Genomic DNA, 21,104 nt, shown 5'->3' with positions numbered 1-21,104 from the left:
CTATCAGGTCGCCCCTCAACCTCCGTCGTTCCAGTGAGAACAAACCGAGTTTATTCAACCGCTCCTCATAGCTAATGCCCTCCATACCAGGCAACATCCTGGTAAATCTCTTCTGCACCCTAACGCCTCCACATCCTTCTGGTAGTGTGGAGACCAGAATTGAACACTATACTCTATATATAACTATACACTATATATAAGTGTGGCCTAACTAAGGTTCTATACAGCTGCAACATGACTTGCCAGTTTTTATACTCAGTGCCCTGGCCAATGAAGGCAAGCATGCCGTATGCCTTCTTGACTACCTTCTCCACCTGTGTTGCCCCTTTCAGTGCCCTGTGCACCTGTACACATAGATCTCTCTGACTTTCAATACTCTTGAGGGTTCTACCATTCACTGTATATTCCCTACCTGCATTAGACCTTCCAAAATGCACGACCTCACATTTGTCCGGATTAAACTCCATCTGCCATCTCTCCGTCAAGTCTCCAAACGATCTAAATCCTGCTGTATCCTCTGACAGTCCTCATCGCTATCCGCAATTCCACTAACCTTTGTGTCGTCTGCAAACTTACTAATCAGACCAGTTACATTTTCCTCCAAATCATTTATATATACTACAAACAGCAAAGGTCCCAGCACTGATCCCTGCGGAACACAACTAGTCACAGCCCTCCAATTAGAAAAGCACCCTTCTATTGCTACTCTCTGCCTTCTATGACCTAGCCAGTTCTGTATCCACCTTGCCCCTGTGACTTCACCTTTTGTACTTGTCTACCATGAGAGACCTTGTCAAGGCCTTACTGAAGTCCATATAGACAACATCCACTGCCCTACCTGCATCAATCATCTTTGTGACCTCTTCGAAAAACTCTGTCAAGTTAGTGAGACACTAGGCAGGAAAACAATTATTGCAGTTCACCCATGTGCTGTTTGCCATTGCCTACCCCATCATGACATTGAATAGCGTTTCCCACTTCGTCATCGCCAACTCGTGCCTCCATACCATCGTAGTTTCCTTTATTAAGATTCAGGACACTAGTCTCAGAATCAACTACGTCAGTTTCCATCTTGATAGAATTCTTTATCATATTACGGATGCTCTTCCCAAAAGGGCTTTGCACAATTAGATTGCCATTTATTCCTTTATCATTACACAATGCCCAGTCTAGGATGGCCTATTCTCTCGTTGATTTCTTAACATATTGATGCAGAAAACAATCCCATACACACCACAGGAAGTCTTCCTCTACGGCATTGTTACTGATTTAAATTGCCCCATCTATAGGTAGTTTAAAGTCACCCATAATTACAGATGTTCCTTTATTGCATGCATCTCTAATTTTCTTTTTAATGTCATTCCCGACACAACCAGTACAGTTGGGGGTCTATATACAACCCCAACTAACACTTTTTGCTCCTTTGTATTTCTTAGCTCTACCCATACAGATTCCACATCATTGGAGCTAATATCTTTCCTTGCATTAATTTCCTCTTTAATGCAACTCCACCGCTTTTTCCTTTTTTGTCTGTCCTTCCTAAATACTGAAACCCCTGGATGTTAAGTTTCCATCCCTGGTCACACTACAACCATACCTTCGTAATCCCGACTATATAGTACCTGCAAACATCTATTTGCGCAATTAACTCATCCACTTTATTGTGAATGCTTCATGCATTCGGGCACAAAGCCTTAACACTTGTCTTTTTAACATTACTTATCCTGTTCCCACTACGTTTCACTGAGACCCTGTTTGATACTGGCCCTTGATTTATCTGTCTAACACTTTTCTTACTCCCCTTACTGTCTTTTGTTTTTGTCCTTGATTTCCCCCTCCTCTGGCTCCTTGCGTAGGTTCCCAACCTCCTGCCTTATAGTTTAAACACACTAGCAAATACTCCCCCTTTGTAACCTGTTCAGTTTTCACTGGTCCCTCCTCTCCTCGAACTGGTCCCAATGACCCAGGAATCTGTAACCCTCCCCTCTCACACCATTTCTTCAGCCACTTTTCAGATCCTGGCTCCAGGTCACTGTCCGTGTGGAGTTTGCACATTCTGCCCGTGTCTGCGTGAGCTTCAACCCATAACCCAAAAGTGTGCAGGTTAGGTGGATTGGCCACACTACATTGCCCCTTAGTTGGGAAAATAAATAAATGGGCCATCTTTTTTTTAAAAAATCTCTTCAGCCGCTTATTCATCCAGTATATCCTGCAATTTCCACTTTGTCAAGTACATGGCACTGGTAGTAATCCTGAGAGCATCTCTTTTGAGGCCCTACATTTTATTTTATCCTAACTCCCTATATTCTGCTTTTAGGACCGCATTCCTTTTTCTTATCTATGTTGTTTGTACCAATGTGTACCACGACCACTGGCTGTTCACCCTCCCCCTTCACAATGTCCTGTAACAGCTCTGAGACATCCTTTACTCCAGCACCAGGGAGACAACATACCATCCTGGAGTCTCATTTGCGGCCATAGAAATGCCTGTCTATCTATTCCCCAAGCTCTGACGAAGCTCCGACTTTTTTGCAGGCATGGGCTCAGCCTGGAGTCTTGCTTTAATGATTGCTGTCTGGGGTTTAAACAACAGACTGAGTTGCGAGTCTTAAAATGTAATATTAAAACTTTCCAAAGGCCAGAAATTTAAGTCACGTGATGTTGCCCATTAATGAACCAGCTACAGGGTAGTAACCAGCAGTTTTATGCCTCTGGACAAAATCCATTTATCCCGGGTGGCACGGTGGCAGAGTGGTTAGCACTACTGCCTCATGGCGCTGAGGACCTAGGTTCGATCCCAGCCCCAGGTCACTGTCCCTGTGAAGTTTGCACATTCTCCCTGTGTCTGTGTGGGTCTCACCCCCACAACCCAAAGATGTGCAGGCTAGGTGAATTGGCCATGCTAAATTGCCCCTTAATTGGAAAAAAAATGAATTGGTCACTTTAAATTTATTTTTAAAAATGTTTTAAATCCATTTATTCTCTTAAAAACATAAATGGTGGCTTTTTGTACCTAACGGGTATAATGGGTTTTGATGGCTTCCACTTTGTTATAGCGCCAGGTTAGGGGGGTGGGTCATTTGCTGCTCCCTGGTTTAATTGGTTGTAATGTGTCCTGACAATCAATGTGTCCTTACAATGAGAGGTGTGAGATTCCACATGGATGAGGATTGAGCTTTTGTCCTGTAACTGCATTGGAAATTTGTAGAAACTGTAGCCAACCTGTGGATCATGTGGCCTGTTGCAGCCATCTTTTTGGTTCAGCAAAGTCCACTTTTTAAATAAGCAAAGATGTAGTTTAATTGAACACTTTATGATCTCTTTCATGGCAACTAATGGAGATTAATGTAATGCACCTGAGGACCTTGTACTCGTTCTGTTTTTCAATATTGTACAGTTGCTTGCCACATAAACAAAATGTAATTTCAAAATCCCATTGATCTGTTGCAAGAAAAGATTGCAATGTCGACTGCTATGCAAAAAAATGTGAACTTGGTGAATATTTGTTTTTACTTAAGACTGCCCTCTTTTTAAAAAAAACAAATTTTTTTCCAATGAAGGGGCAATTTAGTGTGGCCAATCCACCTACCCTGCACATCTTTGGATTGTGGGGTGAGACCAATGCAGACATGGGGAGAATGTGCAAACTCCAAACTGACAGTGGGGCTGGGATCAAACCCGGGTGCCGTGAGGCAGCAGTGCTAGCCACTGCGCCACCCAGACTGACTCTATGTGAGAGGGGCTGTTATAGTCATCCATCAGACACACTGCAGTAAAACACAGTAATGATACTAACGTGTGTCTTAATATTCATCTTCATGTCATTGCAGCTTGATAAATTTCAATGCAGAAGTCTCGAAGAATACGTATAAAGTCTCATTATTTGGGTGGGTGGTTTAGTATGTGAGAAATCTAATTTGATTTGGGCAACAATGTACCACTGAGTCCCAAGTGTTCTTTCTTAATGTTCTTGTGCAATTGCCTTGGGGGGGAAAAGCCTTGATAGTTCTCCACAGCTAACCGATTCACCGTGCAGCCTTGACTAGAAAACGTGGGAAAAATTGAGCAAGTTTTGTAAATGATCTCTGATACTTTTAAAACAGTGGCAAATTCGCTGGCATTCTGCACTAAATAGAAATTAATGTAAGCTGCAAACACTTTTGATACATTCCTGATACTAATCATCATCTCCGCCAGTGTGTGTGTGTGTGTGTGTGTGTGGTGGGGGGGGGGGGGGGGGGGGGGGAAATAAAAGTGTCACACTGATGCAATGGGGCTTAGGCCACTCTGATTAAGGATAATATGTTGCATAATATCGATTTAGCTTTTACCCTACTTTTAACATGTAATATATTAAAAGAGGTTGATGTTGACACTGGGTATCAATGTGAGCTGGTGGAGGACAGAGTAAAGTTCTATTTCTTCAGTACAGAATTTCAATTGCATTTCTTGTTTCCATCCAGTGCTACAGTTCTTAATGCTTTGCGTCTGTTTTCACAAAAAGGGAGTGATGATGCATTGCCATCGGGAAGGAGGAATGTGAAATATTAGAATCAATGCGCACAGTGAGAGATGAAGTACTTGAGGTGTTTAACATCTTTGAAAGTGGATGAATCCCAGGCCTGGGTGAAACATGTCCAGCAGTCTCTCGTCACCGTTCTTCAATCCTCTCCAACTACAGGTGTGGTGCCAGAGGATTGGAGGACGAACTAAAGCTATACCACTGAGGAAAAAGGGATGGACTGAGTTACTACCGGCCAGTTAGCCTAACCTCGGTGGTTCCCCAAACTATTTGGGGAAAAAAGTTGTTGAGGGGCAGGATAAAACTTCGCTTAGCCAGGCATGGATTAGTCAGCACAGATTTGTAAAGGGGAGGCCGTGTATGACGAACGTGATCGAATTTTTTGAGGCTGGTCAATGAGGGTAGTACGTTTGATGAAGTCTATCTGGATTCTAGCGAGGCTATTAACATGGTTCCACATGGTAGACTGCTCACAAAAGTAAGTGCCCATGGCATCCAAGATAAAAGTGGCACGATGAATCCAACATTGGTTCAAGAGGTAGGAAACAAAGGTCGATGGGTGACTGGAACGCTGTTTCCAGTGGGATTCTGCAGGCTCTGTACTAGGTCTCTTTTTGTTTGTAGTTTATACAAGTCATTTGGACATGAATGTAGGGGGGTGGGTATAAGAAGTTTGCAGATCTGAAAAGTGGCCGTGTGGTTGATACTGTGGGACCAGAGAAGTACGAGATAATGCATTTCGGGAAGGCTAGCAACGCAAAGAAATACACAATATATATTTGGTACTGAGTAATATAGAGGAGCAGAAGGATCTTGAGTGCATGTCCACAGATCCCTGAAGGTTATTGGACAGGTAAATAAGTTGGTAAAGAAAGCTTATGGGACACTTGCCTTTATCAGCTAATAGTTCTGCTGGAACTGTATAAAACATTAATTAGGCCATAGCTGGAGTACTGCATACAGTTACCGCACTATAGAAACAGTGGGCTGGATTCTCCGATTCTCAGGCTATGTCCCGAAGCCGGTATGGGAACAGTGGCCAAACATTTGGCGCAAAACGGCCACCAATCCTCCATTTGGCTGGGGGTTAGCAGGAAGGCAGCTTAGAGCACCTGGCTCTAGCTGCCGATACGGCCAGAGAATTGCCGGTCTGTGGCCGTGCATGCGGCGGCCTGCAGCAGCCACGCTATGCAACATGGCATGGGCGCGCGCGGACCCGGCCTGCAAAATAGTGACTCTTTTGGCTGGCTCGCAAGCCCCAGACCACTGCCCAATAGTGCGCCCAGCCCCTTCCAAAGTCCCCCCTGCCCACAGATCGGCCCTCCCTCAACTGTGTCGGTGCTGAACTGAGTCCGCAGCTGCTGCACCGAGTTCCCGATAGGTAATACCATGAGACCCATACTGACAAATCCCAAATTTCTTTACACGTCAGTCTGGCCTCAATAAAAGTCGAGATGGATTTGCAGGCACAGCATTAGTTATTTTATTTAGTTTGCAAGCTTTACTCAGTTCACAGCGGCACAAAGCACATCTTGCTTCGTACACCTCTGGAATCAAGTGAGTCTGTAGAACAAAGAAGTCTCTACTGATACATTCAAATGGCATCAAGTTTCACATACATGATTCCCATAGGTCATCCTATACCCCTCCTGACCTGGTGATACATTCTGATTGGCTCACTTCCAATCCCTTCCTCTGGCCCTATTACCCAGCATCCTTTTCTCCTCCTTTGGTGGACACACCTCTTCCTTTGCTTTGCCATGCGGTCTGAAATCCTTTGTCTGTGAACTCACCAGGATTAGACTGGCCTACCTCTACATTACATTAACTAATATCTCTAAAGTAACTATTTTATATCACATTCGTCAATACCATCAGGAACTCAACTGGTCAGGGACGGAGCATCGGAGTGGGCCTCCAGCAACATCCTGAGGCCGTTGATACGGCGTGCGGCGGACTCCTAGAGTACGCCACTTTGGAGGGGGCGGAGCATTGTGAAAGCACCGCCGCCCCCGATTTCGTCAGAAACAGGGATTCCCGGCCGATTGCTGAACACGATTTTGGCATTGGTGACCGGGGAATCCCACCCAATGTGTTTGCACGAGAGAGTGCAGAGAAGATTTGTGAGGAAGTTACCTGCACCGGAAAATTGCAGCTATCAGTAAAGATTGGATAGGAAAAGGTTATTTCTATAGAACAGAGGAGATTGAAGGATGACCTAATTGTCATGACCATTGACACCATTGCAACACTCCTAGCCTATTGGTACCACAACTCTGGATGGGAAGGTCCTATTTCCTGTGGGCGAGGGGTTCATAGTCCGGGGTGGCGGGGGGGGGGGGGGGGGGGGTATTGATTTAGGGAGAGGCAGGAGGTTTAGAGGGGATTTGAGGAGAAATCGTTTCGCCGGAAAGGTGGTGAGGATGTGGAACTCATTGCCTGAAAGGGTGGTCGAGGCAGAAATGCTCATGACATTTAATAAGTGCCTCGGGGTCTGTGCTCGGCCCATTGCTGTTTGTTATCGATATCAACAATTTGGCTGAGAATGTACAAGGCATGATAGTTTGCAGATGACACTAAAACAGGTGGTATTGTAGACAATGAGGAAGGTTATCAAAAATTGCAGCAGGATCTTTTTCAGCTGGGGAAGCGAGCCGAGAAATGGCAAATGGAGTTCAATACAGATATGTGCGAAGTGTTGCATTTTGGAAAGTCAAATCAAGGTCGGATTCGGATTATCATGGTGAATGGTAGGATCTTGGGGAGTATCATGGAACAGACCTTGGAGTTCAGGTGCACGGTTCTCTAAAGGTGGAGTCAGGACATTGAGTATAGAAGTTGGGAAGTTATGTTGCAGTTGTACATGACATTGGTGAGGCCACACCTGGAGTACTGTGTTCAGTTTTGGTCATCTTGCTGTAGGAAAGATGTTATTAAACTGGAGAAAATGCAGAAGAGATTTACAAGGATGATGCCAGGAATCCGGGGACTGAGTTATCGGGAGAGATTGGACAGGCTAGGACTTCTTTCTTTGGAGCGTAGGAGACTGAGGAGTGATCTTATCGAGGTGTATAAGATCATGAGAGGCATGGATAGGGTGAATGCACTCCGTCTTTCTCCCAGGGATGGGGAATCCAGAACGAGGGGGCATAGGTTTACGTTAAGAGGGGAAAGAATTAATGGGAACCTGAGAAGCAACTTTTTTTACACAAGAGGGTGGTGCGTATGTGGAATGAGCTGCCGGAGAAAGTGGTTGAGGCAGGGGCATTGACAACATTTAAAAGGCATTTGGACAGATACATGGAGAAGAAAGGTGTAGAGGGTTATGGGCCAAATGCTGGCAAATGGGATTATCTAAGATGGGCTTTTTGGTTGGCATGGACCAGTTTGGGTCGAAGGGCCTGTCTCCATGCCGTAGGTTCTATGAAGTACTTGGATATGACCATGACATGCCATAACCAAAAAGGCAATGCTAAGGTCGATGGAGGGGCATTGGACCAGAGCAGGAAAGTGGGATCCGGTCTTAATGGCCATGGTTCATGCTGTAATTTAATTTATTCTATGATACAGTGGACATGTGCTGATATTTGTTTTGCTTCTTTCTGCCACAGAAGTGAAAATCCCATTGCAACCATGCAAGCGAGTGAGCTGTTAACACACCTGCGGATACCAGAATTTGGGGAGGTCCGGAGGTTCATATGCTCCCTTCCACCATCCACTCTAATAGGCATTGGCACCATTGCAGCACTCGTCGCGTATTGGTATGCCACAAGACCCAAGGCACAGAAACCACCGTGCGACTTGTCAAACCAATCCGTTGAAGTGGAGGTAATGTGTGAAATATCATTGCTTTTAGGAGTATTATGGAGTAATGATGAAGTTTGTTTGTGAAACAACTTTGGTGGATTGATAACTATGATTCTTATTTGTCAGGACGAGTTGCATCCAATTTCTAAACCAAAAGAAAGATCCTGCAGATGCTGCAAGGCCGCAAAACAAGCAGAAAATGCTGGAAACACTTAGCAGGTCAGTTCTGATCTGAAGCATCAACACTGTTCCACTCTCTACGGATACTGCTCGGCCTGTTGAGTGATTCCAGCATTTGCTGCTTTCAAACAATGTTGATGTGGATTTGCAAAGAGCATGTAATCCTTTTGAGACTTTGGACTGGAAATGCAAAATAAAGTTCATTTTCATTGTGCTCAATCCAAAAGACACAGGCGACAAAAAAGAATTTGCTTTTTATTGTGGTCAATGTTTGTTTTTCTTTAAATTGAGGTATCCTTCCTGTGTGGTGACAGCATCTAGGCTGGGCTATGATAGTTTCATGTGGTGCTTGGAAAAAGTAGGTGTCTTTTTTGAATATCCAACTGTAGCTGTCTGAAAAGTCTAGTTTCTGCCAATCATGTCGATGGAGAGCAATAGCCCAGTGATGCTGGAACCTGGCCTCAAAACTCCCTGTTCAAAGATACTTGCTTTCTGCTGGGCACCACAGGAACTTGCTGTGAGGGAGAATCTTGTGCAATTGCAGTTGTGGATTCTCCATCATTCTTTATTTTTATTCTTTACAATCTTCTACTATGTGCTTTGCATATTCTAAGCTTTGTCATGCATATGTAGCAAATCATAGAATCCCTACAGTACAGAAGGAGGCCATTTGGCCCATCAGTTCTGCACCAACCCTCTGAAAGAGCACCCTACCCAGCCCACTCCCCCGCCCCATCCCCATCTGCACATCTTTGGATTGTGGGAGGAAACCGGAGCACCCGTAGGTAACTCATGCAGACACTGGGAGAATGTACAAGCTCCACGCAGACACTGGGAGAATGTGCAAACTCCACACAGACGGTCACCTAAGGTCAGAATTGAACCCGGGTCCCTAGCGCTGTGAGGCAGCAGTGTGAACCACCTGAGATTCTGTGTCCATATGTGTTTTCATTTTGGCTGCCATTCCAGATCCTTTTATTGTCACCCAGTTGTGCCAATTTACATCCCTCTTCCCCCCCCCCCCCCCCCACCCTCACCCCAAGCCTACATCCAAACCACCCCAAGTATTTTGCCCACTCCCCAGATCCAGATCCCCAGCCTTTCCCTCTCCTCTTCTGTCCTGCTGCCATCATCGGATTCTCGCTATTCCTTTTCTGCTATTCTGCAATGGGCTTGCTGAGACATTTATCATTGTCTCCTTGCATGTTGGAATGCAGCCACCCCATCCCCTTTCTGTACAGCCTGTCTGCTGCGGGCAGATTTCTCTGACCTCAGACTTGTTCTGCTCACACCCTACTGCTAATGTTTGGAGCCTGGTGAACACTCATCTTGTTCCTTCGCTGTACAGTCCTTGTTCTTTATCACCCTAACCAGTCCCTTTCTTAGTTTCCTCTCCCTTGACTCTCCTCCTGACCCACCTCTGTCTGCTGCCCTCATATAGCTGTGGTTCTATATCGCATTCAATGCTGTTTGTCTCCCAGTGCCTCCAATTGAATATTTTCTTTTTTTTAAAACGCATTTTATTCAAACTTGTATTAAAGTAGGTTGCAGCAAATGAACACCCCAGGAAACATTCTTCCCAACAATCAACTATACAGTTTGTACAGATTTTTTTCCTTTTTCACCCACCCCCCCTCCCCCCCTCCCATCACCCACCCCCCCCCGCGACGAACAGCTCCTCAAACATGGTCACAAGCATCCCCCACCTTTTCTCAAACTCCCCTGCTGAGCCCCTTTACTCATACTTTATCTTCTCTAACCGCAAGAAGTCATACAGGTCACCCAACCATGCTGCTACCCCGAGGAGGAAGACATCGGCCTTCCTCCTCTCCATGAGCTCCGGCTTCTCTGAAACCCCAAATATCGCTACCAAAGGGTCTGGGTCCACTCCCTCCTCCACTACCCTGGCTAAGACCACGAACACTCCTGCCCAGAATCTTCCCAATTTTTCACAACCCCAAAACATGTGCGCATGATTCGCTGGCCCCCGCCCACACCTCTCACACTCATCTGCTACCCCCTGAAAGAACCCACTCATTCTTGCCCGAGTCACATGCACCCTGTGCACCACCTTAAACTCTATCAGTTCATCCTTGCACAAGAGGAGGTCCCGTTTACCCTTCGCAGTGCCTCACTCCATACTCCCCAATTGATCTCCATTCCCAACTCCGCTTCCCATTTCTCCTTGATCTCCACCAGCCGCTCGCCTCCCTGCTCCCCCAGCCACTTATATATATCCCCAATTCTCCCCTCCCCTTCCACATCTGGAAGCAGCAGTTGCTCCAGCAGGGTGTATCCCGGCAATCTAGGGAAGCCCTTCCAGACCTTTCGTGCAAAGTCCCTAACCTGTAGATACCTGAACTCACTACCCCTCGGCAGCTCTATCCTCTCCTGAGCTCTTCCAGACTGGTGAACCCTTCCTCCAAATACAAATCCCTCACCTTGACCAGCCCCACTTCCCTCCACCTCCTGTATACACTATCCATCCCCCCCGGCTCAAACTCACGATTCTCGCACAGCGGCGTTAGCACCGACATCCCTTCCACCCTAAAATGCCTCCTCAGCTGATTCCATATCTTCACCGTGGACTGCACCACTGGGCTCCCTGAACACCTACTCTGAGCCATTGGAAATGCTGCCGTCACAATAGCCCTCAAACTAGACCCCTTACAAGATTCCTCCTCCATCCTAACCCACTCTACCCGTTCTCCTTCCCACCACCGCCGCACCTTGTCCACATTCGCCGCCCAATAATAATGAAGCTAGTTTAGCAACGCCAACCCCCCCTGCTGCCTCTGCCTCTGAAGCAGGGTCCTCCCCACCCTCGGCACCTTCCCCGCCCATACAAAGTCAGAGATGATTGTGTCCACTTTCCGAAAAAAGGCCTTTGGTATAAAGATTGGGAGAGCCTGAAAGATAAACAAGAACCTCGGCAAAATATTCATTTTCACCACTTGGACCGTCCCCGCCAACGTTAAATGCAGTGTATTCCACCTCTTAAGATCCTCCCTGGCCTCCTCCTCCAGCTTCGTTAAGTTCCACTTATGGAGCCCCGTCCATTCCCTCACTACCTGAATCCCCAAATACTTAAACCTATGCCTCGCCTCCGTAAATGGCATCCCCCCTAAATTAGCCCGCTGTGCCAGCTCATTCACGGGAATACCTCGCTTTTCCCTACATTCAGCTTGTATCCCGAGAACCATCCAAACCTCCCCAACAGGCCCATAATCCTTCCCATACTCTCCAACAGATCCGAAACATACAGCAGGAAGTCATTGGCATAGAGCGACACCCGATGCTCCCTCTGTCCCCTCATTGTCCCCTGCCACTCTGCCGACCCCCTTAGAGCCATCCCCAAACAGCAGTGGCGACAGCGGGCACCCCTGCCTCGTACCCCTGTGTAAGTCAAAGCTTTGTGACCTCGTATCTTTCTTCCTCACCCTCGCTCTTGCCGCCACATACAGCAACCGCACCCACGCCACAAATCTCGACCCAAACCTTCCCAAAGCTTTGAACATGTACCGCCACGCCATCCGATCAAATTCTTTCTCCGCGTCTATTGACACCACCACCTCCAGTCTGTCAAATTGCCCCTGCAAATTTTTCCTCCTCGCCAATCCCTCCACGGTGTGCACCCTCGAATATTCCCTGTCCACCTCCAGTATCTCGCTCACTAGATGGTTATGTTCTCCAATTGAATATTTTCATTCTCATGTTCAAATCACATCATGGCGAGGGCAATAGGAGGGAATCAAATTATTACTGCACCCGTCCTTGTAAATTGGAAGTCTGTTGTTAAATGGATCAATCTTTACACGGTATGGTCATATTTCATTTGTTGCTGTAATATGGGCCAGTGGTTTAGGGGTTAACGTACGCATGTTGTGAAATGGATCAATCTTTACGCGTATAGTCATATTTTATAATCGTACTTCAAAAGTTAGAAGCCTTTGTTGCTGTAATATGGGCCAGCGGTTTAGGAGTTTAACGTAGGAGTTTAAAATCAGTGGTTTTGAGTTGGAGAAAATATCCATAGGTGACATGTGCACACAGTCAGTGAATACAAATAGATTTGCTACTTTACTTCCATTTCTGGGCTGGTTAGGCAGCATTTATTACCCAACCCTACTTGCCTGCGGTAAGGTTGGTGAGTTGCCTTCTTAAACCCTGCAGTCCCTGTGGTGTAGGTACACCCACAGTGCTGCGAGAGAGGGAGTTCCAGGATTTTCACCCATTGACAATGAAGGAACAGCGATCTATTTCCAAGTTGGGATGGTGAGTGACTTGGAAGGGAACTTCCAGGTGGTGGTGTCCCCACATGTCTGCTGCCCTTGTGCTTCTAGATAGTTGCGGTCGTGAGAGGTGCTGCCTAAAGAGCCTTGCGGAGTTCTGGAGTACATCTTGTAGACAATCCACAAGGCTGCCACTGTCCGTTGGGTGGTGGAGAGAGTGAATGTTTGTGAAAGGGGTTCCAATCATGTGGACTGCACTATCCTGGAGGGCGTATATCCCAAAGTCTGCTGGATTGTATCAAACAGCATGTCCCAGCTGCTGTTTGCAATAGGCAAATTACAGACTACATCCCACCAGCCCCTGCTGGCAAAACTCAAAACACAGGATAATACAACATTAAATGTGATTCTGCGATGGGACAATATTTCACAGATTCCCTACAGTGCAGAAGGAGGCCATTCAGCCCATTGAGTGCACCAACCCTTCGAAAGACTACTTTACCGAAGCCTAATCCCCCACCCTATTCCTGTAATTCCACCTTAAGGGGAAATTCAGCATGGCCAATCCACCTAACCTGCACATCTTTGGACTGTGGGAGGGACCGGAACACCCGGAGGAAACCCACGCATTGCCTTTTTAATACACAGGCCCTTTTCTTTGCATCTGTTTCAGCTAAGCAAGTGATAGCCATTCGCTGGTTCATTATTTGGGGCAAGGCCTTGACCAATCAGAATCAAGCGGCCTAGTTTAAATTTTCAAGCAATGCTTGGCATTTAACTGTTGGCCATTATTAAGGAACTGGTGCATTCTTCATGACGATGCCTCTACCAATCAGAATCCACTTGCCAACCAATCAGCACTCTGTTCTCATGCATGTGTTGTTGCCCCTGGCAGTGGTATTCTTGTGAATGCCCTGATGAGTGCAAGTTGAAAAGCTTCAACAAAATGTCTTTTTTCAGCAATGTTCAAGTTTTGTACTCGTGGAAATACGATTTAAATTGTAATTACGTAAGCTTCCGGTGGTATGTGGAGGGAGGACATGCTCCCACTAGGGTACTGCACTTTTAGCCCTTTTCGCTTAGTTTTGGGGGGTATTTTAATTTAAATACCCACGTATTTAATGGGATAAAAAATATACATGGGTGAAATTCCCAGAAAACCGAAGGGAAGAAAAAGGCTTAAAGTTGAAATTCGTCAACAAAGTCGGAAGCCTCTTGGGACAGTCGGTGGAAAAAAAGTGGCAGAGGCAGCCTCTGGGACTCCAGCCACTCCACGGACTGCGAGAGGCTTACGAGCTCTGTGCCGAATGAATTTGCCAAAAACTGGCGGGTTGTGGCGGGGGACCTCCGCAAGTCGATGGCAGTGTGACCAGATTGCCTCTCTGGACACTGAGATATCTCTGGCCAATAAAGCACTGTGAAGGCCAAAGTGAACGATTTGGAGTAATGCTCCAGGAGGCAAAAACATCCAAATTGTGGGGCTGCCAGAAGGGATGGAAGGCCCAACTCCCACAGGGTGTTTTGCGGAGATGTTTGGGAAGATGGTTGGGGAGGCTGGACTTGGGTTCCCTCCAGAGCTGGATCGAACCTACCGGACACCCCCGACAGAAGCCTCGTCCTGACAAAGCACCGCGAGCTGTAATCATGAAATTTCACAGCTTCAAAGAAAAAGAGTGGGAGTGGGGCCTGCGATGGGTGAGGGTGCATCGCGACTACAAATAGGAAGGCCACGCCACCAGGTTTTACCAGGATGTGGGAGCGGAGCTGGTGAAAAGGTGGGCCACATTCATCAAAGCAAGTACAAAAGCTGAATCCTTTTTGGGGTGGTGTTTACGGCACGGCTAAGAGTGCCTTTTGAGGGGAAATACTTTTTTGATGCGCCGGGGGAGGTGGATTCCTTTGTAAAGAAGTATGGGCTGGGCGCAGGGTGATTGAAGTTTTTGGATGTTGGGGATAGGCATCTATACATGTGGAAATGTTGAGGTTCCACTGGATGGGTTCTGGAGGGGAGTTGCGAGGACTATGTCTAAGGTGGTGAAAGTCCAGGTCAAGCCAAGTTGGGGGCTGGCACTATTTGGAGTGGCGGACGAGCCGGGAGTGCAGGAGGCGAAAGAGGCCAGCATTCTGGCCTTTGCGTCCCTGGTATCCCGGCGGAGGATCTTGTTAGTGTGAAAAGATGCAAAGCCCCCCAGTGTGGAAGTCTGGATAAATGACATGGCAGGGTTTATCAAGTTGGAGAGGATAAAGTTTGCCTGAGAGGGTCTGTGCAGGGGTTCTCCAGGCGGTGGCAACCGTTTCTAGACTATCTCACGGAGCGTTAGATGAAGTTCGGTCAGCAGCAGCAACCCGGGGGGGGCGGGGGGAGGGGGGGGACATCTCTTTCGTGGGGGGGAAGAAGGGTGGACGGGGAAGGGGGGTTTTCCTGGGGGCACTTGAGCAAGAAAATACATAAATGTTCAGGAAAGTTGATATGTGCGGGAGGAATCCAATGTACAAAGTTCTGTATTATGTTAATTTGATATGTTTATGTCTTGCTATGCGACTTTTCTTTTCTTTTTGTTACGGGGGGGGGGGGGGGGGGGTTGAAAATTCTGTTGAAAAATTCTTAATAAACATATTTTTTTTAAAAAGGAAATGTTGAGGTTCCTTGTTAATGTTTGCATTTTTCTTTTATTTTTGGAGTTGAATGTTTTACAAGCTGGGCTTCGGTCTGGGGTTTAGGTTTATGTGGGTTTGTGTTGTAACTGTTGGAGTATATTTAAAGGGGTTTTCATACTTTGTGGGATTTTTTTTTCTGTAAACCTTTTTCTTCACTCTGGGTGGGAACCGCCCTGCTAGCCGAAGAGTTATCAAACGAGATTCGTGTTGAGCAATTGACTGCAGTTCATTAAAGTAGTTTGTTTTAGATAATGAGCTCAGTATTTTTGTTCTGTTTCGTGTTAGATTCATTTGAAGTGGGTTTTGGTTATTTATGTTCGCCGCACTGTTTTCTGTAGTTGTATTTGGGCGTTGCAGAGTCTGAGGGGTAGGACGGGGGTAGGGGGGAGGAGTAGTAGTTTGCTGACGGTGACTGCAGATTTTTCTTTGTTTAATCTTGTTAGTGGCTTTGGCTGCCATCTTGAGTGAGCCTGGTTGCTGTACTCTTGGTGGAAATAGCTGACTCCAGGTTGAGGGGCGGGTGGGGATGGGGGGGGGGGGGATGCGCGGGGGTGGCGGGGGCGGTGGGAGGCATCCAATTCATTTGGTCACCTGGAATGTCAGGGGTTGAATGGCCCAATGAAAAGGTTGAGCGTATTTGCTCACCTTAAGTTTAAATGCCGATGTGGTGCTTCTGCAAGAGACTCATTATGCGGGCCAAAGACCAGACAAGGTCACGGAAGGCGTGGGTGAGACTAGTTATTCATTCAGGCTTTCATGGTAGGGTCCGGGATGCGGCAATCCATAAAAGGGTTCAGTTTTCTGCCACTAAAATCTTAGCTGACCTCAATAGTAGACATGTTACTGTCTGTGGATCATTGGCAGACACCTTGTTGGTTCTGGTTAATGTTTATACTTCAAACTGGGACAATACCGATTTTATTAACAAGCTGCTGGCCTCCATCCCAAATTTGGAATTGCATCAGCTTATTTTGGGTGGTGGTTTAACCTGTGTTCCGAAGGGCAGCAGTGTGGCGTAGTGGATAGCACTGCTGCCTCGTTGCGCCGACGTCCCAGGTGCGATCCTGCTCTGGGTTACTGTCCGTGTGGAGTTTGCATATTCTCTCCGTGTTTGCGTGGGTTTTGCCCCTACAACCCAAAGATGTGCAGAGTAGGTGGATTGGCCACGTTAAATTGCCCCTTCATTGGAAAAAATTAATTGGACACTATAAATTTATTTTAAATAAAAGAAAACCTGTGTTCCGGGCCCCAGGCTGGATCGGTCGAAGACCAAATCTCTTGACTCCAGGGGTGGTCAGGGCGTTTTCGGATGGGGGGATGAGGGAACACAGATCTGTGGCACCCAGGTGATAAAGATTTTTCTTTTTTCTCCCATGGACACTCGACTTTTTTGTGGTGGATAGGTCTCTCCCTCCAGTGGTGGCAGCTATGACCCTTGTGATTTGAGACCATGCCCCATATTTTGTTGATTTACATTAGAATCGGGTCCCTCCCAGTGTCCGCCATGGGGATTGGATACGGCATTATTAGCGGACAAGAGATTTTGTGAACGCACGTCCAACGCCATTGGGGAGTATATTAAATGTAATAAAAGTGAGTCTATCTCACCTTCCGCACTGTGGGAAGCCCTTAATTGGTCATCGGGGGGGGGATAACTTTCTACAAAGTGCACATGGTAAAGACAGCGAGTGCAGAACAGCAGAGGCTGGTGGACTGCGTTCTCCAAGTGGCCCATCAGTAATCACTTCCCCCAATCCCAGAGTTATTGGCAAGTAGGAAAAAGCTGCAGACACCATTTGAATTATTATCAACGGATAAGGCTTTGGGTCAGCTGCGATGTTCGAGGGGAGTATTTTTTAAACACTGGGAGAAGGCCAGTCACCTCTTGGTTCAGCAGCTGAGACGGCAGGTAGCTTCTTGGTAGATTGTACAGGTATGTTGTCGTGTTGGGTGTTCCGTATACAAACGAACCAACACAGTTGTAGATGGTACAACTCTGTTTTATTACTCTTGATAACAACATCTGTAAACATATGACTGTGGTTCTTACTTTACCCGTTAACCTGTGGACCTAGCCCTAACACTACCTTAGAGAAGCACTCAGCACATGGTGCATGTCTGAGTGGCACGCTGTGAGCTCTGTGCCCTGAGCTGTCTCCTGCTGGAATGAGCGGGAACTGTGGTGTTCCCCGTTTTATAGTGCGTGTGCTCTCACTGGTGATTGGCTGTGATGTTGCGTGTGTGTTGATTGGTACGTTGATCTGTCCATCAGTGTGTATGTGTGTTTGCACCATGATATGTTAATATGAATATCAAGACATCCCCCATTTTTACAAGAATATGTGCCTATGTGGTCATAAATATTGGTGTGTACTGAGTGCAGCTGAATATGTGTGTGCAATATCTACAACATGTACGCAATATCTACAACATGTACATGCGGCTAATCTATATACATCGGAAGGTGTCAGGTGCAACATAGCAACGAGGTTGTACCATAAGCAAAACAAGTGCAATCATCAAACATCGAAAACGAACTCCTGTAACGACAAAAGGAGAAACACCTTAACATTGTGGCATAACACTTTAGTGAGTCCAGTGTGCAAACATGCTCATAAGTCCAGCCTAGTAGGTGGGCGACGAATTCGGGTTGACCGCCTCAAGGGCGGGTCAGGATCCATCGGCTGAGGAATGGGCCTGGCCACGGGTGATCGAGGAATAGGCAGAGTGGCAGGAAGCTCCACGAAGTCGACATCAGGGACAACAGTAGGGCGTGGCACCAGTGCATGATCACGTAGCAAGCGTGGAAGCAGCCGAAGGGCCCGCCGATTACGCCGGCGAATGGAGCCATCAGGCATGCGAACCAGGAACGAGCGGGGAGCCCCGCGGCGGAGAACTTCGGCAGTTGCCGACCAGCCACCCTCTGGTAGGTGGATGCGGACGTTGTCTCCAGGCGCCAAGGCAGGAAGATCAGTTGCCCGAGTGTCATGCGGCATCTTCTGCTGAGCACGCTGCTGTCGCATCCTCCGCAGCACTGGAGTATGGCCGGGTTTAGGAACATGAATGGACGGTACAGTGGTCCTGAGGGCACGACCCATCAACAGCTGGGCTGGTGAGAGGCCAGTGGACAGTGGGGCCGAGCGATAGGCCAGCAGGGCTAAACAGAAATCCGATCCGGCATCAGCAGCCTTGCAGAGGAGCCGCTTCACGATATGGACGCCCTTTTCCGCCTTGCCATTCGACTGGGGATGCAGAGGGCTGGACGTCACGTGTGTGAAGCCATACGAAGCGGCAAAAGAAGACCATTCTTGGCTCATAAAACAGGGCCCATTGTCCGACATTACGGTAAGCGGAATGCCATGGCAAGCGAAGGTTTCCTTGCATGCCCTGATGACAGCTGACGATGTCAAATCGTGCAGGCGTACGACCTCTGGATAATTTGAAAAATAATCAATTATGATGACGTAGTCCCTGCCGAGCGCATGAAAAAGGTCCACACCCACCTTCACCCAGGGGGACGTTACCAACTCATGGGGCTGAAGCGTCTCAGGGGGTTGCACCGGATGAAACCTTTGGCAGGTGGGGCAGTTGATTACCACGTTGGCGATGTCATAGCTGATGCCCGGCCAGTACACAGCTTCTCGGGCCCTCCGCCTGCACTTTTCAACCCCGAGATGGCCTTCATGCAATTGTTCGAGGACAAGCCTGTGCATGCTGTGTGGGATCACAATCCAGTCCAGCTTTAGGAGGACACCGTCAATGACGGCCAAGTCGTCCCGGACATTGTAGAATTGTGGGCACTGTCCATTGAACCACCCTTCCGTCATGTGGCGCATCACACGTTGTAGAAGGGGGTCAGCCGCAGTCTCCCGGCGAATACGGGCCAGACTTGCATCATTAGCTGGCAGATTGGCCGATGTGAAGGCCACATGCGCTTCGACCTGACATACGAACCCTCCCGATTCGGGCGGGGCATACGCGATGATGAGGTCCTTTCCCGGAGTGTAGACCAGTTGGAAGTCGTACCTCCGGAGCTTGAGCAGAATGCGCTTGAGGCGAGGGGTCATCTCATTCAGGTCCTTTTGTACGATGCTGACCGGGGGCGATGGTCGGTTTCCACGGTGAACTGAGGGAGACCATACACGTAGTCTTGGAACTTGTCTATGCCGGTTAACAAACCCAGGCACTCCTTCTCAATCTGCGCATAGTGCTGTTCTGTGGGGGTCATGGCCCACGAGGCATAGGCGACCGGGGCCCATGATGCAGTGTCGTCCCGTTGCAGGAGTACCGCCCCAATGCCGGATTGGCTGGCATCAGTCGAGATCTTCGTATCTCGAGAAGTGTCAAAGAACGCCAGTACCGGGGCTGTGGTGAGCTTAATCTTGAGCTCCTCCCATTCCTTCTGGTGTGCGGGCAGCCACTGAAACTCCGTAGTCTTCTTCACTAGGTGGTGAAGAGCCGTTGTGTGGGAGGCAAGGTTGGGAATGAACTCCCCCAGGAAGTTGACCATCCCGAGAAAGCGTAGCACTGCCTTCTTGTCTGCCGGCTGCGGCATGGCTGTAATAGCTGTCACTTTGTCTGCATCCAGACGCACTCCTGACCGGGATTTGTGGTCCCCCAGAAACATTAGCTCAGTTTGGCCAAAATAACACTTAGCTCGGTTGAGGCGCAGGCCATGTTCTCGTGGCCGAGCAAAGACTCGCTGGAGACAACTGATGTGCTCCTGTGGTGTGGTGGACCAGATGATGACGTCGTCAACATAGACGCGCACCCCTTCGATGCCCTCCATCATCTGGTTCATGATGCTGTGAAACACCTCTGATGCCGAGATGATGCCAAACGGCATTCTATTGTAGCAGTACCTGCCAAAAGGAGTGTTGAAGGTGCACAGCTTCCTGCTGGACTGATCCAGTTGAATCTCCCAAAAACCCTTTGAGGCATCAAGCTTTGTAAAAATTTTAGCCCGGGCCATTTCGCTCGTGATTTCTTCCCGTTTGGGTATGGGGTAGTGTTCCCTCCTGATGTTGTTCTTCAGGTCTTTCGGCTCGATGCAGATCCGGAGTTCGCCAGAGGGCTTTTTTACGCACACCATGGAGCTGACCCATGGCGTGGGCTCCGTGAACCGGCAAAGCACTCCTTGGTCCTGGAGATCCTGCAGCCGCTGCTTGAGGCGGTCTTTGAGTGGTGCTGGGACTCTACGAGGTGTGTGAATGACCGGGGTGGCGTCCGGTTTGAGCCGTATTCTGTCAGTGTCGGGCAATGTGCCCATGCCCTCAAAAGCCTCCTGGTTGTGGGCGAGGAACGAGTGTAGCTGTGCCCTAAAGTCTGCATCCGGGAAGTCGGACGTGCCTTCTGGAGACAGAGTGTGTACCCGCTGAACGAGGTGGAGAACCTTGCACGCCTGTGCGCCTAGCAGGGAGTCCTTCGATGATCCAACTATCTCAAAGGACAGAGTGTGGCTATGTATGTACTGTGTGTGACCTCGAGCTGGCAGGATCCCATGGCCGGGATAACATTTCCGTTGTAATCGACCATCTGACAGCGGGATGGCCGAATCGGTGGTTTTACCTTCAAGGCGTAGAAGGCCGACCATGCAATAAGGTTGGCGGAGGCACCAGTGTCTAAACGGAATGTGATTGGTGATCGGTTGACCGTTAGGGTGGCACACCATTCATCACCCGGATTAACGCTGTTCACTGGCATCG

General features: G+C 48.0%; 1 protein-coding gene across 1 annotated transcript in view; it reads left to right on the top strand.

Moving 5' to 3' along the window:
- Positions 1-21,104, top strand: part of acsl1a (acyl-CoA synthetase long chain family member 1a) — a 197,002-nt gene that overhangs the window by 42,632 nt on the left and 133,266 nt on the right. Inside the window, 1 exon segment of the mRNA XM_072515880.1 lies at positions 8,134-8,350. Within this exon segment, the coding sequence (XP_072371981.1) occupies positions 8,156-8,350 (195 nt within the window). The 5' untranslated portion in view covers positions 8,134-8,155.

Source organism: Scyliorhinus torazame, chromosome 9 (assembly GCF_047496885.1).
Source record: "Scyliorhinus torazame isolate Kashiwa2021f chromosome 9, sScyTor2.1, whole genome shotgun sequence".
NCBI classification, from domain to species: Eukaryota; Metazoa; Chordata; class Chondrichthyes; order Carcharhiniformes; family Scyliorhinidae; genus Scyliorhinus; species Scyliorhinus torazame.
Note: the sequence above shows the minus strand (reverse complement) of the source record. Positions and strands in the feature narration are given on the sequence as shown.